Source organism: Rhynchophorus ferrugineus, unplaced genomic scaffold (assembly GCF_030347505.1).
Source record: "Rhynchophorus ferrugineus isolate W39M unplaced genomic scaffold, kcgeb_rfMv2 rfM5, whole genome shotgun sequence".
NCBI classification, from domain to species: domain Eukaryota; kingdom Metazoa; phylum Arthropoda; class Insecta; order Coleoptera; family Curculionidae; genus Rhynchophorus; species Rhynchophorus ferrugineus.
Genome location: NW_027472584.1, coordinates 19,661,019 through 19,677,683, shown reverse-complemented (window position 1 = coordinate 19,677,683; position 16,665 = coordinate 19,661,019). Strand labels below are relative to the sequence as shown.

Genomic DNA, 16,665 nt, shown 5'->3' with positions numbered 1-16,665 from the left:
GACCTTAACAAGACGAATTTCAGATTTTCTCCTTTGTTTCGTGTGACCAGTATATACAGTTTCATTCGGTCTCGATTTCTCTCAATTTCCTTACACCACTTCATGATTACAGTTAGACAATGTAGTACTCAGGTTCAATGCGCTATATTGGAGAAATTTCGTAATATTTATTATTATTATTGTAATTTTATGCATCTAACTATCATGGAAGATTATAAATCGTTGTTACCGTTATATTGTTGATGCATTATTAAAAAGAAATATCCTTTTGAAGCAACGACACAGAATATTTTAGACAAGTACCGACGTTACATAATAAAACTTTTAACTATATGCTAGAGGCTTCTTTTTATTCCTTGGTATCGATACATTACTATGTAAAATACTGTGATAATAAAATAAAATGGAATAGTTGATATTTTATTATTTTTAATAGTCTTGTTCACAGATATGATGTTAAACTGTTAAACCACTAATTTTAATAAGTAAAAATACAAAGGAGTCGTTCAGGAACTAAATATAAAAATATAACACTTTTAATTAAAAAACTGAATGACAAAAACTGAAACATGACTGAATGACTTGAAAATAAGGAATGTTTCAGACCCCTGGGTTCGCTACCTAGTCTAGGTGGTTTAGACAAATGACTAACCAAACTAGATCAATAAAAAGTTATTATCCCCGTCGAGAATCGAACCTGCAACACCCGCGCGTGAGCTGAACGCTCTAACCATTACACCATAGAAGGACTTCGCATATAATATGGTTAGTGCTTAAAAAGCAAACTGAGTATCTTTTACACTTAACTACTTCACCATCAGATTCCACCATCAGATCCTGATTTGGTTCCAATAGGACCACCTCTTCGAAAATGCACATCTTTCGAATAATTGACGAAAAATGGGTGAACATACATTAAAAAATATATATATATATATATATATATATATATATATATATATCCTCCTCCTCCTTTATTGAAGTCGGTTAAAAATAGATAAGTGTCAACACGAAACAATGTCGTATAAGACATATATTCAAATGTATTAATGTATGATTTTTTCTTGGTCAATATCGAGTTGCCTACGCTCTTTGGGTAATGCTGCATAATATGTATATTATAACATGTACTGTGAGTCAGCGCAAACACTTTTTGTTGTTTAGCCAGTTCATTAGTCCATTTAGAGTAAACCAATGTGTACTTTCCTTGTATCATGAACTGTACAACCTACATTTTCTCATTGTTATACCGGAAATATTAGACGGTTTTTCGTATTTCGTTTCACTAAAATAATATATACGGTTTTGGTCTTCAATATTCTTAAACCGGTTGTTATTTCATCTATTGGATATAAATCTACATATATTATTCATTTTTGGTTTATGTTTCTTAATGGTTCCCATCAATACAACTTCTAAATACCGATTCGTAAAACCCAACATTAAAAAAAACCGAATAGAAAGGTTCTAAGACACCTACATATATTTTTGACTAGTCTTGTGCAAATTTTAATTATACGAATCACCATTATGACTAATAGTTGTCGTTCAAATTTGTACATACGTTATATTTTGTCTATTTACAGAGAAACGTATATATTACAAATGTTTAGTATCCAAAAAAATCGATTCCTTTTAAAGATTTTTATTACTACAAAAGTTGTACAACAATAAAAACCAGTTTTTCAATGTTGTCGAAACAAAAACGATGTCAACGTATGATTTTACTTGGTTACAGTATAAGAAAAAATACAAAAATGGTCGGATTTTTATTTACCACATCGGTTACAAAATGTGCAGTTAAGCTGATTATTTTTTTATTGTTCGCTCTTTCATGGTCAAATAAAGTTAGTGAAAAAAAAGCAGGAAATAGCAGGAATATCAAAACAATAGGGTAAACTGCCAAACAAAACAGAGACTGTATGGTAATAATAATTAAATAAGTTATAACAATATATTTGCGTGCAAAATAATTACCAGGCATTGTTGTTGTTTTTTCATTTCGTCACACTAACATTCCTTTTTTCTCTCTCAATGAATGAACGGTAGATGAAATTAATGATAAGCTCATTAGGGGCAATGTCAGAACTCACACAGGGATTTATTTTTAATCATTGGTAATAATTAGTGTTTTTAATAACGGTTATAATCGAAATAATTGAATGATCATTCGATTCATATTATACTGCTGATAAAATCTTCAAAAAATGTGTCAAAATTTCACGTCATTCTAACCATTGCTTTACAAGTAATTTTTTTTAGTTAAACAAATATTTGTACAATGGTGTATTTATGTGTTTAAACATTGAACACAAATATAATATTGTTGATATTAAAGATATCGAGTTGTTCAAACAAAATATAAATGAGCTCCTATGTTTCTTTGATATTTTTTGGTAAATTACGTATCAAAATCTAATACAACAAATTGTTGGGTAAATAGTCTATAATGAATGTCATGAAAACTGATACATATGATAAAACATCAATAGGTAGATAGAGATAACATAAAAAAATAATATAAACATGAAATTACCTTATTATTGAATGATGATTTATGAGAAAATCTTTTTAGTTTAATATATAAATCAACAAAGACAACATTCGCAAATAAAGCTCTGCTTAAAATAACTCTTGTTTCACACCTTAATTATATTCATAATCATTTAATATTCGATCAAAATCGAAATAACTCGGTTGTTATAATCATATGAAGAATTTATTTAGCTAAAATCATTATCATAAACAGAAAAAAGGAAAGGGATGTTTTATTATAGCCTTTGCTTATCATCATATTTACCATAAATTATAATACATCTAAGAATAAGCTCAATAAAATGCTTGTTAATATAAAATTAATTTTAAAAGAAGTAAAAATGATCCGATATGCTTACAAGGTAATTTAAAGATATACATTTTGGTTAAGAAGTTAATTTTGGCGGTGTGATTTTTTCTGGTAACACACCTTAATGAAAATAACGTTTTTTCTTGTTACCCTGAATATTTGATTCAGAAAGTGGAGCTTGGAGAGGTGTTGAGATGGTAGAAAACTCTCTAGGTAACATACATATATATTTCCTGAGAGTCGGGGAAATTTTAGTGATAAGCAGAGAGGTAGTAAAAAAGGTATCAGTACATATGCTGGTAGATTACTATTGGTCTTTAACAAGAGATTGTTATAAAAAAAACATAATTTTTACACATGTTTTTTCTTTAAAACTTCTATGCACATTAATTAAACAATAAAACAACGATTAGTAATAATTTTCAATAAATATTTAATAATTAAGAATATATTTCTTTCTCATAATTATTGTTTTTTTAAGTCTAATATGAAAATTTAGTTACGTGAATTGATGCCATAAAATTATTCGAAATCGATCTTACATAAAGGACAACAAAACTATAATTGACCAGCATTTGCAAAAGGTTTTGCTATTTCTGTTTAATCAAATAAAAATTCTACTACAATATGTTTTCTCTTTGAGTTTAAAAATTATGTATTAACATAGGATTTGTATAATTTAATACACTCATTTGCCTATATTCACAATATAAAACCGTTTTTTCCTCAGTAAATCGCCGATATTTACTAATTGATTGAATCTTCTTCGATTTCTGTTGGGAACACGAGAAAAATATGGTAATTTTCTAATAAAATGATGGGATCTAACGGTTGTTCGTCCTTTTTTTTCTCTCGCTGTCTCGAAGATAAGTTGTCGAGCAGAATCGAGAGAAGATAAAACGAGTTTATATAATACGGTTTAAATATACACAGCTCAGCATACTGCGGAAGTACAGTCCTTCTGTCGTCAAGTGAGATTAAGATATCAGGTTGTTCTTATGGTTTGTTATATACTGAACAAGTTACTATTATTTGTTTATTCCCACATTTTTAATCTGTGCCTGTACTTTCATAGGTGAATCACCTTAAATTCATGTGCAAGATAAAAAAAAATATGTTGAGTCTGCTGTGATTACCTTATCAAGTTGTAGACAGGATTTATTTATTTTTGATTTCCTGTAATAAATTCGTAATAAGAATGGTTATAATTAATTAATAACTAGTAATCAATCTATAAATTATCTGGTTCGAGATCATCCTGTCAATAATGAGGATCCATGGTGCTTCATTATCGCATTGATTTAGTACGAGGGTTGCCTTTTATATTTTGGGATTTGAAAACAAAACATAATTTATCAAAGTAGCTTGTGATTTTTTAATATGTTTTCCAACAAGATACATGTTTTCATGTTTTGGAACCAATTTCTAAATCAATTTCTTAACTTTTGGCGTTGAAGTATATATAAAACAGCCATCTTTAACAAAACTGCTTCTTCTGCAGCTGTAGCAAGACTGCAGCTGTTAGGATTAATTCATGGATGAGTTAATAAATTAACGTTCCAAAAATTGATTTACTATGGTTGAGAATACAATGATAACGAAATATAACCAGAATGTGTACTGCTCCCACACTGTATCAATTTTGCTGTTAAAAAGTAATACTTAGAGGTATTAGTATTTAGTTAATGCACCTTAAAAGTTAACAATGCTTATTAAAAACGTCATACTTTAAGGTAATAACAGAAGTTACCAGAAAACAAGACTAGTTCAGTATAATGCCGAAATATAAAAGGCAACCATCTTACTAAATATGTCTCGATATTCTCACATAACAGGTCAATTGAAAAGTCCCCGACCTGACATATAGATGGCGCTACTAGAATTAAATGTCCATCCATATAAATCCATATGTTTTTAGTTAGCCCTAACCCACAAAAGATGGGTGTATAAATTTGACAGCTGTCCGGTTATTAGTTTGTGAATTATAGCATTTTGAAGTGAAGCAACTTTTGTTATTGTGAAAAAAATGGATAAAAAGGAATTTTGTGAAGTTGAAGCAAAAACTTGGCTTGATGACGAGTTTCCGCACACTGCCCCAGGAAAATCAACGATCAAGGATTGGTATGCTAAATCTAGACGTGGTGAAATGAGCACCGAAGACGGTGAACGCAGTGGACGCCCAAAAGAGGTTGTTACCGACGAAAACATTAAAAAAATCCACAAAATGATTTTAAATGACCGTAAATTGAAATTGAATGAAATAGTAGACACTCTAAAGATATCAACTGAACGTGTACATCATATCGTTCACGAATATTTGGGTATGAGAAAGCTCTGTGCAAAGTGGGTGCTGCGCGAGCTCACTTTTGACGAAAAACAACGACGAGTGGATGATTCGGAGCAGTGTTTGAAGATGATCAAGGGTAAATAAAAGCGAGTTTTTGCGTCGATATGAGACAATGGATGAAACATGGCTCCATCATTTCACTCCGAAGTCCAATCGGTAGTCATCCGAGTGGACTGCACACGATGAACCCGCCTCAAAGCGTGGGAAACGCAACAGTCGGCTGGGAAGGTTATGGCGTCTGTATTTTGGTATGCGCATGGAATAATTTTCATTGACTATCTTGAAAAAGCAAGGACCATCAATAGCGCTATTACACAGCGTTATTGGACTGTTTGGAAGGACGAAATCGCTGAAAAACGGCCGCATTTGAAGAAAAAGAAAGTGCTGCTTCACCGAGACAATAAACCGTATCAGAAGTAAGTGAAAACGATGGCAAACATTCATGAATTGGACTTCGAATTGCTTCCTCATCCACCGTATTCTCCAGATCTGCCCCCCAGCGACTATTTCGCCGAGAGATGATCGCCGAAACTGAGGCATATTTTGAAGCAAAGGACAAATCGTACTACAAAAATGGTATCGAAAAGTTAGAGGGTCGCTATAATCAGTGTATCTCCCTTGAAGGGAATTATGTTGAATAAAGAAAACTAATTTTGCCAAAAAAATGTCTTTTACTATGGTAAGCCGGGGACTTTTCAACTGACCTGTTAATATGAAGAAACAGTAACTTCTCATAATGAAAAGATTCATTAAATATTTCGAATGCAATATTGATGGTTATAAATTTATCCTTTTTAAATATCAAGTATAGAAACTATTATTGAATACTACGAAACTATAAATTATATCTGTAAATGCGTTTCCGCTGAACATTACGAAATAAAAAGCAATTTACAACTTCGTAAAGGAAACGCTAAGGAAATTAAAAATAAATTATTGTGACTTGTTCACTGCCACCAACAGAAGAAACAAGTTTATTGGAATAGACTTTAATAACTAGACAGAGCGTTCAGGAAACCTTACATTCGCAGATAACACGCCATATATTCTCAAGTGGCATAAATCTCTTGCAACATTATGTGCTTTAAGAAAGTCTACGATGAAAAAATTACGTAAGCCAGAAGCGAGTGAATCAGCTTCCATTATGACCAGAACAAAAGCGAACCAAAAAAACATATCGAACATTGGCTATCTGAAAATAAGATATCGACTATCAACTATATGATTAAATCATTTACTAACATCAATAATAACGTATAGAATCTAAAAATACACCTTTTATTTGCATGCCTGCAATGGTAAAACTGTGAGATTATTTTTATATTGTTTTATTTTTCACAGAAAATATTATATACATTAACAACAGCACTATATGTGTACTATATCAATACTTTATAGGTCACTGAAATATTTAGAATAGTAGTGTTATGTTACTAAATATTCTATTAATTTAAGGGGTTATACCATTAGTTTACATCTTGCATAATTTCTTCAAAAAATGATTCAAATTCAATTTAAGAGAAAAACAACTTTTATATATAATTTTTGAGAGAGTTTGGTCCGAATGGGATGGGATGGGCATCTTCCAAATTAACCATGACATTTCATCAGATTGACTGGGTATATTTACAATACCGCCCCAGAAAAGATTACTTGTGGAAGTATTTAGGATTTTAGCATTTATAACTAATCACGCGTTGTAAAAAACAATTAAATGTCAAACTTCGGCCAAATAATTGAAAATAAGCATTGACCTAAGCCTTAAAGGCTTAAAATGTTTCGTTAAATCGATTTATTCGTTTTTCAAACCCCAAAAATAATAGATATAGCCCCTTTACTAAACATTTCTAAGCTATAAGGATTGTGAATTAATTTTAAGTAAAAATGCTTCTTTAAAATGTCTCTGCTAAATGTTATGCGAAAAGTGATATCTTTTAAATAATAATCTTCATATATCGAAATATATTTGATGAAGAATAAGCTATCAGCTACAATTATGCCTCAAAATACCTCTGTACATGTAGTCTTCCGTGAAATATAATGAAGAGCTTAAATGACGTCTCTTATGTGCATTTTGATATAAGGACATTTAAAAATATTGTATACTGATTTCGGTTGATAATTCCAAAATAGACTCTTACAGAAAAGCAAAAATAAAGATTATGTTCGTAAAGGAAATGGAAAATCTCAGTTGAAATTTGGAAAATCTCTGAAGAAATAAGTATTGTTTGAAACAGTAAGATTATTTTCATCCATTCTAATTTAATAGCAAATTTTGTAGTCGTCAATGAAGTGTATTAATTGATGTATTGGTTTAATTGTTCAATGACTAAAAATAATTCAAATATAAAAATTTTGTTTAAATCTAACTGTGAATGAATTTTATGAGATTATTCAAAAATGAAATTCATAGAAGATCAGTCAAATTATAATAAGTTAATTAATTTTAACAACTTTAACTAGCATTTCTGTTGCTATTTTAACTTAATTATATTTGCATTTCTACGAAGCTGACTATACTACCATCCATAATAATACATCAATTTTACCGGACAAATCACTTACGGCAAAACCTAGCGGTAAGCCGTGGTTTCCTACTAGTATTCATCTCGATGCCTTTGCGGTTTGTCCATTACAAAACGTAACTAGCCAACGGGAAGTCAATTTAAAGAAATGATTTCTTATTAATAATTTCCAATGTATAATATTTTTTTCTTTTGCTGAACGAAGCGTAGTCACGTAGATCCCTTCATGAAGTGTTACTTTTGATAAACTACACTCATACAAATATTCATTATCCTTTGAAGGCACTCGAATTACGAAAAAAAGGTGAACCATCACTCGCATCATTAATGTGGAAAATTGCTTTGCAACGAACAATTTCATACGAGGACAGTTAAAAACTTAACTAACATACGAATCCAAGTCCGAGGGGATTTTCTGATGATTATTTCGAAGCAAGGATGAGGTAATGACCACCGTCGGATGAAAAACGAACACTCATCCTGTCAAGGGAGAAAAATAAATATATTAATGATGTAGGAACACGCGATAACTCAAAATTAGACAAACAATTTAAGTGGTGCCTTTTTGAAAAGTCACTGTTCGTCTTTTAAGCATAGGACCACACAAAAATCGATGTAAAACTGAGATTTCCTGACAAAATAAAGACGTTAACGAATTCTTAAGACTGCACTTAAATGTCATACTAAAAATCCGAGATATTTGATATCATTACCATATCCTGTTGAGGTTTGTTCGTAAGGTTTCAGACTGATAATTGCCAATACTAATTATATTCCCAACACCTTGTATACTATCGAGTCTACCTACAAGCCTTGCCTTAATACGTCTGTAAAAATGAAACTTAATCACAGGAAGGCCAGGTGACCAGAATACAAAACCAGAATATGATCATATTTAAAGTAATAACTGCATCCATTTACGTTGTCTTATGCTGGTTCGTGTAAATAATTTTAATGTTACCATAATATTAATAGAGTCGTTGTTGCTGTTTTCATTAAAATTTACTTGGCCAATTCGTGAATGCGTCATAAAAATCATCTTCATTCATTTTTCTTGGATTTGATCTGGTAAATTGGGCGATTTAAAATAGTTAAATTAATCCCGACATTTTTTAATCTTAGCGGTTTTCTTGGTCGATTAGAAAGGTTTTGCATTCATGCAAACAGCTGTTCAAGTTGCAGACATTTACATTATTATTTAACTTGTATAATTACTTTAATTGCTACTAAGTTATTTTATGTATTTATTGCACACTGGTAACTGTTAATTTTAAGAAAAAAGTAGAATAAGATTACATAAACCTAAGCCTTGACTAGTTTTTAAACAATTGACCTTGTTAATTATATATATATATATATATATATATATATATATATATATATATATTTATATAAAATATAATAAATAATATACAAAAATCCAGAGCTACTAAATTAACTGTGCTAAGAAAAGTTAAAAATATCAAAATCCACATTACCATCTTCAGAAGAATTCAGTTAAATACAAATAGTTAACTAGTTTTTTTCGTCATCATATTTTAAATCATTTCATTAAAGCCATTTTGGTTAAAAATCTGTCATCTGTTATTAAAAATAGAATATTCCAATAGTTTTCAACGCCTACCAAAACTATAAATATCATAGATGATGTGTATTTTTATAGAAAAAAAATATCTTAAATAAGGAGATAATGGAACACCGTTTCTAAGGTGGATTTCTTCTTAGAAAAATCAAAATCAAGTAAGATCTAGTGATTTTTCAACAGAATATATCTTATCTTAGTGAAAGATATCGGAAAAAAACATGCATTATATGCAATGAATTGAATTTGAATGATACTAATATAATAATAACAGAAAGATGATTACGTTATAAATCAATTTTCCAAAAATAGAATAGAGTCTAACGCAAAAAAGCATCAAATGTATTTTAATATGTCCCGAATACGACTAAAATTTAAATTAATTTGTAGAAAATTATAGATGTTTTTATCTAGGAATATTCGATAAACCATAATTTAATATTAATTACGGAGAGTCTAAAAAAAAATATCGTTTTATTTGTGTTATTAAATGGGACCCGGTTACAATTTCAATCATTGCAAATAAATCAATTTATTTTGTCTTCTGGCATCACCTTTCACTTGACATTATACCTCTAATAAAAGTCTAAAACAATTGAATAGAACAACGTTTTCGATGCAGATAGTAAATCGGCAACAATACGAATTATCTTCACCTGAATTAATTCAAATTGTTAAATTAACGAATTATATAAGCGCCATATTTTTTATAAGAAATTCTCGTAAGTAATGAAATTAATCTAAAACGTTTAGTTCAATATTTTTTTGGGGACAATACTTGTAACATTAGTTAAAAAACAAAGAGCTTAAAACAATTATAACTAAAAATACATTCTCGAATTTGGAGGTCTTAATTAACGAGTTAAAAAAAGGTAAATAATGTTTAAAAAACACACACAGAGACCAAACATATCGATACAGATTACAATTTAAACTTTTAGTAACTACAAAGGCTTGTTTCATGCGAAACGAAGGAGAAGGAGTGTTTGTTACGTACGTCTGATACAAAACAAGTTGAGGCTGCCGTAATGTAAAATGAATATTTCATTTAATTGAACTAGATTGGGTGGGACTAAAACATGAACGCTCCTTATTTTATTCCGAGGGCAGTACTTCAACGCAAGTAAAACGAGAAAAAAAATGAAATCAGGTTGGTTTAATTGTTACTGGACAATAAGAAAATGTCAACGGGAAAATTATATAGAATACTTTACATTTTTAATAAAATTTAAACCAATACATTCTCTTTTGTCCTCTGTTAACTGAAAACGTGTGCCTTGAAGTCACAATTTGAGTTTTGGATAGAAAAATAGGTTAAGAGGAGCGATATATGGTGAAGAGGGAGGCCCTTTGGTGGTATTTGGTGATTCTTTGTATTATAATATTCGTAAGTTCGTAAGTTTAGTTGAAATAATGTACTAAAAATGTTCAAATAGAAAGAAATCGTCGTTAACATAACCTTGTATGGTTCTGTTAAATATACACTAGAATACAAGCTTTAAATAAAAAAGAAAATGTTTTTTAAATATTGCTTTAATAAATTGTTTTAAAAATCAAGCTAAATATTCGTCTTAAAAAGTTCGAATGTGCAACTGGATCTATAAATATTGACAGTTCAATTCAATGCATTTGAAGGGAAACCAACCTTCAAGCATCAAAGTCAGAACATATGTCTTTTTTTTCACGGTACAATATGTTAAAATAAATATGATTTTTAAGAATTAGCAAGTAATCTGGTAAAATCAACTTCCTCATTCGAAACATTCAAGGTGAATACCAAAAGTAAAATGTTAACATTCACCTGAGGCGCTTTTTTCTTCGTTTAAAAAATCTAGGAAAACGCACAAATATAGTCTATTCAAAGTTTTTTTTAGTAATGCATCATGGATATTTGTGACGTCGAAATATTGCAATGTTGCCGAATTAACTCTGAGTTTTATATATATATATATAATAAATCAATAAAAATTACATATACAGTTAACTAGAACTGAAAATTGAATTCCAGAAAATAATTGATATTCTGTTCGGGTGGCGACACAACTACATTGTCTCCATGATGTCGGTGCAATATGGTGCATAATGATTATGTCTTCGATTCTATTATACACAATGCACTTACATATTGATTTATTCGAATGATAACACCTCACAAATATCTTACTGTCAACCGAATTCGTCTTGGATTTAACAGCAGGTTGGGTTGATAATAAGCGTCACCTGACCCCGGTACTCGTTTTAACACATATATGTCAAGTTAAATATTGATAGCGGGACAAAAATGACGGCGCTGTAACCAAATCATAAAGCAATATTTGATTCACACTTCCCGATTGTGTAACTACCAAAGAAGGAAAAAATATTCGTCGATTTTGAACGGGATTATCGGAGGAACAATTAACACCATCTTTGTTGAAAATTCTACGTCATAAAAATAGAAATTCGATGAAATACGAATAAGAGAACACCAACAAGGGCAGTAATAATTATTACATATTATAAAAAAGTCTTTACCAATTGTAAATTATTAATGAGAATAATAATTTATACATAGCAGAAGTTTGTTACATTTTACTGCATCGAAACAGATGGTTTGGTCTTTATAAGATTAAAAGAATTATAATACGTCCAATTAGTGAATTTGTCGTGGCATATTCTTATTCGAAAAAAGTTTAAAATATAAAAAATCTGGAAATTTTATCGCAGCGCCACCCATCGAGTGTATAATTACCATAACCTAATAATGTTTAACCTAAAAACATAACAGAATATGAATTATGAGCTTTTTTGATATACAATTTGGTAATTTTAACTTGGAGAACAGTTGGTTTGATTAGGATTGCATTAAAAATTACTAATAATGCATATATTGTAACTCCTATAATGAACAATAACTCTTTGTTAAGAGTGATATACAGAATAAATTTAATACCCAATTCTGTTTAAAACATAACAATGGAGAGTTGTTAAAAAATATAAAATATAATGCTGATATTATTAATATTAATACGACTTTATTTTGTTTATTTAAATCCGAATATGCAATATAGGCAAAAGTTTTAAAAAAAATTGCATACATAATATCCTTATATATTTAGCAACTATAGCATAACGACATGAAAAACATAATCAGCATTTCATAAAATCATTCGACAAAAAAGTATTGTACAAGGGATTAAAAAACACCTTTTTATTACTGTGTAATTTTCTATTATTAGAATTTAAAAGTATTGTTCCTTATATTTAATTATTGACAAGCTTAAAGTTTTATACTCCCTGATTAGCAGTAAGATTTAAATCCTATTTAAGAACTGTTGCGTTTTATTTAATAAATATTGAAGAATCAAGAAGGGGAAAAAATAAACGAGTGTGCTAGACCGTAATGAAAGATTATAGAGATTATTTTATTTCGATGTTTCCGAGACGAAAAGTCTGAATAAACAACGGTCCCTTGTATTAAAAACCCACCCAGCTTAGGCGACGAATTAAATTGAGGAACTTCCCATCTTTTATAATTCCCTTAGCTTTATAGAAATCTTAAAGAGATTCACGATTTTCCTTTGAACAATTACGAGTTTCTATTTATAATTTAACTGTTTCTTTTTGAATTAGAATTATCGATAATGAAAAAAATAAACCCAGTAAGGTGAGATTTATAATTGTTTCCACTACGATGACCACAGGAGGTAATTAATTTTGTTTATCCACATAACCAGAAATAAATGAAAATAATCTGAAATATTTTAACGGTTCGTGCTCAACTATTCCCTTTTTCAACCGAACAAATCTGAATCGCGATGTAATTTGTTCAAATTAAACGAATCGAGAAAAAAATCTTAAAACGGTTCGAATCTTATTTGAATTTAACTGTGCATGTGAAATCGGCATTTAATTGGTTTTAAATTGTAGGAATTAATGAAAATAAAAATGAATAAAATCATTAATCATTTTCTTTTAATTTTTATTAAATCAACATTATCTTTCTGGGACTTTTAGATATTCCACAATATCAATAATATAATATCTGTAATTTGACTTAATTGTTATTTGTAATTAGTAAAAACAACAACAAAGTATGTACGTATTTTGTAAATATGTCAACATGTATTATGAAATATTTTAATTATTTTACAACAAAAAATGTATAGCTAGGAAAATAAATATTTATCTAATTAAAAATGACGTAATAGGTCGTGGTAAATGTGATTCTTAATACATTAATGTAAAATAACTAATGATATAACATAAAATGTAGTTAATATATTGTGCATAGCGGGTTTTATATCGATTATGTCCAGTACTAAAAATTATTGTATGAACAAATGCTGATAGAGGGTGATAAAGTTTTATTTAATATAGTTATAACACTAGAAACATTAACTTATAAATGAATAAATGATTTAAATAAATGATATTCATTTAGAGCCATCAAAATTTAGTTAGTTGAACGTTTGGAATTATTATTCTTAAACGCTACTAAGGAGATTTTCGAGCGGATATAATAAAAATATCGATATATTTAATAAACTGTTAAAATTAAGTAGCAAACAAAATTAACTTTTTAAAATTAGATACCAAAATAAACTAAACCTTTAAAATTATAATGCTTAAGAAATATATTTAATTTTTTCGGCATCCCTAGGACCTAGTAAGTTCATGAAAATAGTAGGTTTCGAATTAGATATATGTTCATTCTGCTAGATGGCTGCTTTAGATATGTTTTCTGTTTTGTATTTTAACTTTTTCTTAGTTTCACAAGAGAGTGTACTGTGTCCAATATTTGGTCTGTTGTACACTGCTGATTTAGCAACCTGAGAAGCCACGGCAGTCTTAGTATCTCATAAAGATCCAATAATGAGTCTAACTTGGCAGACCCACATAATTGAAAAACGAAAACAAATTTTGACTCTCTGTACAAATCTATACTTGGGCTCATGACTCCACGAGATCAAACTATGCTAATATATCTATTAATGAACGGTTCCAAAATGAAGTAGAGTTGAGTATTTCGAAATAGTGTCAATGTATTTGCCAATCAAATACTAACTACTAAATTTGATTATTGTGAAATGTGTAGAGTAACATTTTAACTACCATTCTGGACAGATATAGTCTTCAGAGTGGGATATACAAAAGAAGGATTCCATACACGTAATAATTATTGCCCCCAAGGAAGATTGTTGAACTACTAAAGTATTAAAAAACATGTTATCATTTAACGTATTGATAGAAGCACTAAGATGGATACTGACTATTTTACATTAGAGACACAATAGAATATGTTAACTAAATAACACTAAGATACAAAATCATGCTTTTTCGTTATTTAGTTGTTTTGGTTTTGTAAAGCTAGATATCTAGTACACGATCTAGTACTATAAAGCTTAAATAAGATGTATTTAGAACATAGTTCAATGTAGATTTTTGATAAAGCTATATCCAATTTATATCAGAACAAAATACATTAAAAAAATGAAACCTGGATAGTTTAGAAAATGTTAATTTATTATTTGAATATTAATTGGTTTTTAGGTAAGTTAAAAATGAAGAGGAAATTAAATCAAATCGAACTGAATCAAGATATGATGTTATGTCGTTGCTATAAATAGAATAAAAAATTATTGTAGTAAAAAAATGAACAAAGAGGAAGTTCAACGTAACAAAAGAATAAACCGCCGTTTAAAATAATCTAATAAAGAGGGGGCCAATAAACTTAAATTAGATTAAACAGTTTTTATCCTACTAACCTTGTAGGCGTAATTTCGGCAAAGAGGCTTGAATGAATTTGTCCCACATACTAACAGTTTCCCTGGACTAGTGTAGAACAGCAGTCTAATGTAGTTTTGGCATTCTTCTTCGTTCTTCCCCTTGAGAATACACAATTGACTATGTGCTTCCGATGATGGCCAATAAATCTCCGACTTTTTCCTTTCGACGAAGTCATATATCGACAAATTATAAATTCTGTTTCTACCACCTAACAAGATGGTTTCCTCGTCTTGATACAAGACAGTAAAATGATCTGGGAAAAGACTACCATTTCCCTTAAAGCTAATACTAGATATTTTATTCGCACTATTTATTAGTTTAGTGCTTGTATCTGGGAGCCAAGCTTGGCTAACGTTCAATATAGAAAATATCAGAAATATTGAGAAATATTCATTGATTTTCAGGCACAAGAAGGCACTCGAAGACATGTTCGTGGTTTTTTGGTCTCTCTTCAACTTCTGTTGGGTCATTTTTCATTCATTTTAAACCTGTAAAAAAAAGAAAAAGCATATTAGTATTTTATTAAGAACATCACGTCGGATTAAAAAACAGAGAAGATTAATGAGATTGGTTATCAACCTATTTTGACTTATGAAGTGAAAATATCTGGCTGCTCTGACAAAAACTTATTCCAATAAAGTTTTTCGACAATTACCAATGCTTATCGTTACGTTATTAACCAAGAACTACACGATAATCTTGAAATCAAATATATTTACGAAATTATCCAAGCTTTAAGGCAGCATGAAAGAAGGTGAATGAAATCACAACAATGTGGTAGCAAAGCAACAGTCTGTTTATTATTATTATTAATTATCTGGTAAATTAATACTAATAAGCTGTTTGCTTTCATCTTAATTTGCTGTAGTTTTAAAATTATAAAGTATTTATTCTACGATAAACACTTAGGGCTTAACATTTATATCACTGTTTATTTGGGTTTACTTTCGTTAATCTTCTGACTAAGTCATCTATATCTAGGAGTTGGAAAACCTCAACATTGATTTGCTGTTCTCAGTTTATGTCCTTATGCAGATTTACACTTAGAATATACTATGGAGCATCAACAATATCTTATAGTGCCTTGGCTCGTATCTTTGTATAATATTTCTATTGTTTGGCTGACACAACCACAGTGTTGAACACCACTAGTCCACACTGGTTTCAAGACTTGTTGGTAAAGTAAAAGCTTATTATAAACTGAGGGAGCTGAATAATATCTACCCAATAACCAGCACATTTTTATTGTGCTTCACATGAAACTCTTCGAATTATTTTTTAACCTGTAGCTTCCATCTGAGTTTAACATGAAGGGTTGTACTGAGATATTTGACTGCATTTCCATATTCACTTGCATATTGCATATAACTGCTTGCTGATACATATATATTGTTTGTGCTAGATTGATGGAATCAATATGCATTAATTTATTCTACAAATCTATTCTATCTTTAAAATGTAGCAACAACTTTTTCATTGAATGTAAGAAAGTTCCCTATGTACATCAGATAAAGAACTGATGTCCCAATACACTTCCCTGTGGCACACTTGCTTAGTTCGAAGAGTCTAACTTCATTTTTATTTGGGAAATACATGC

At 29.7% G+C, this 16,665-nt stretch overlaps 1 protein-coding gene across 7 annotated transcripts in view; it reads right to left on the bottom strand.

Moving 5' to 3' along the window:
• The window catches only part of Sema-1a (semaphorin-1a), a 135,998-nt gene that overhangs the window by 25,813 nt on the left and 93,520 nt on the right, over positions 1-16,665 (bottom strand). For all 7 annotated transcript variants that reach the window (XM_076405535.1, XM_076405539.1, XM_076405534.1 and 4 more), the window contains one exon: positions 15,047-15,556. In XM_076405535.1, coding sequence (XP_076261650.1) covers positions 15,047-15,538 — 492 coding nt within the window. In that variant the 5' untranslated portion in view covers positions 15,539-15,556. The remainder of the gene's footprint in view (positions 1-15,046; positions 15,557-16,665) is intronic.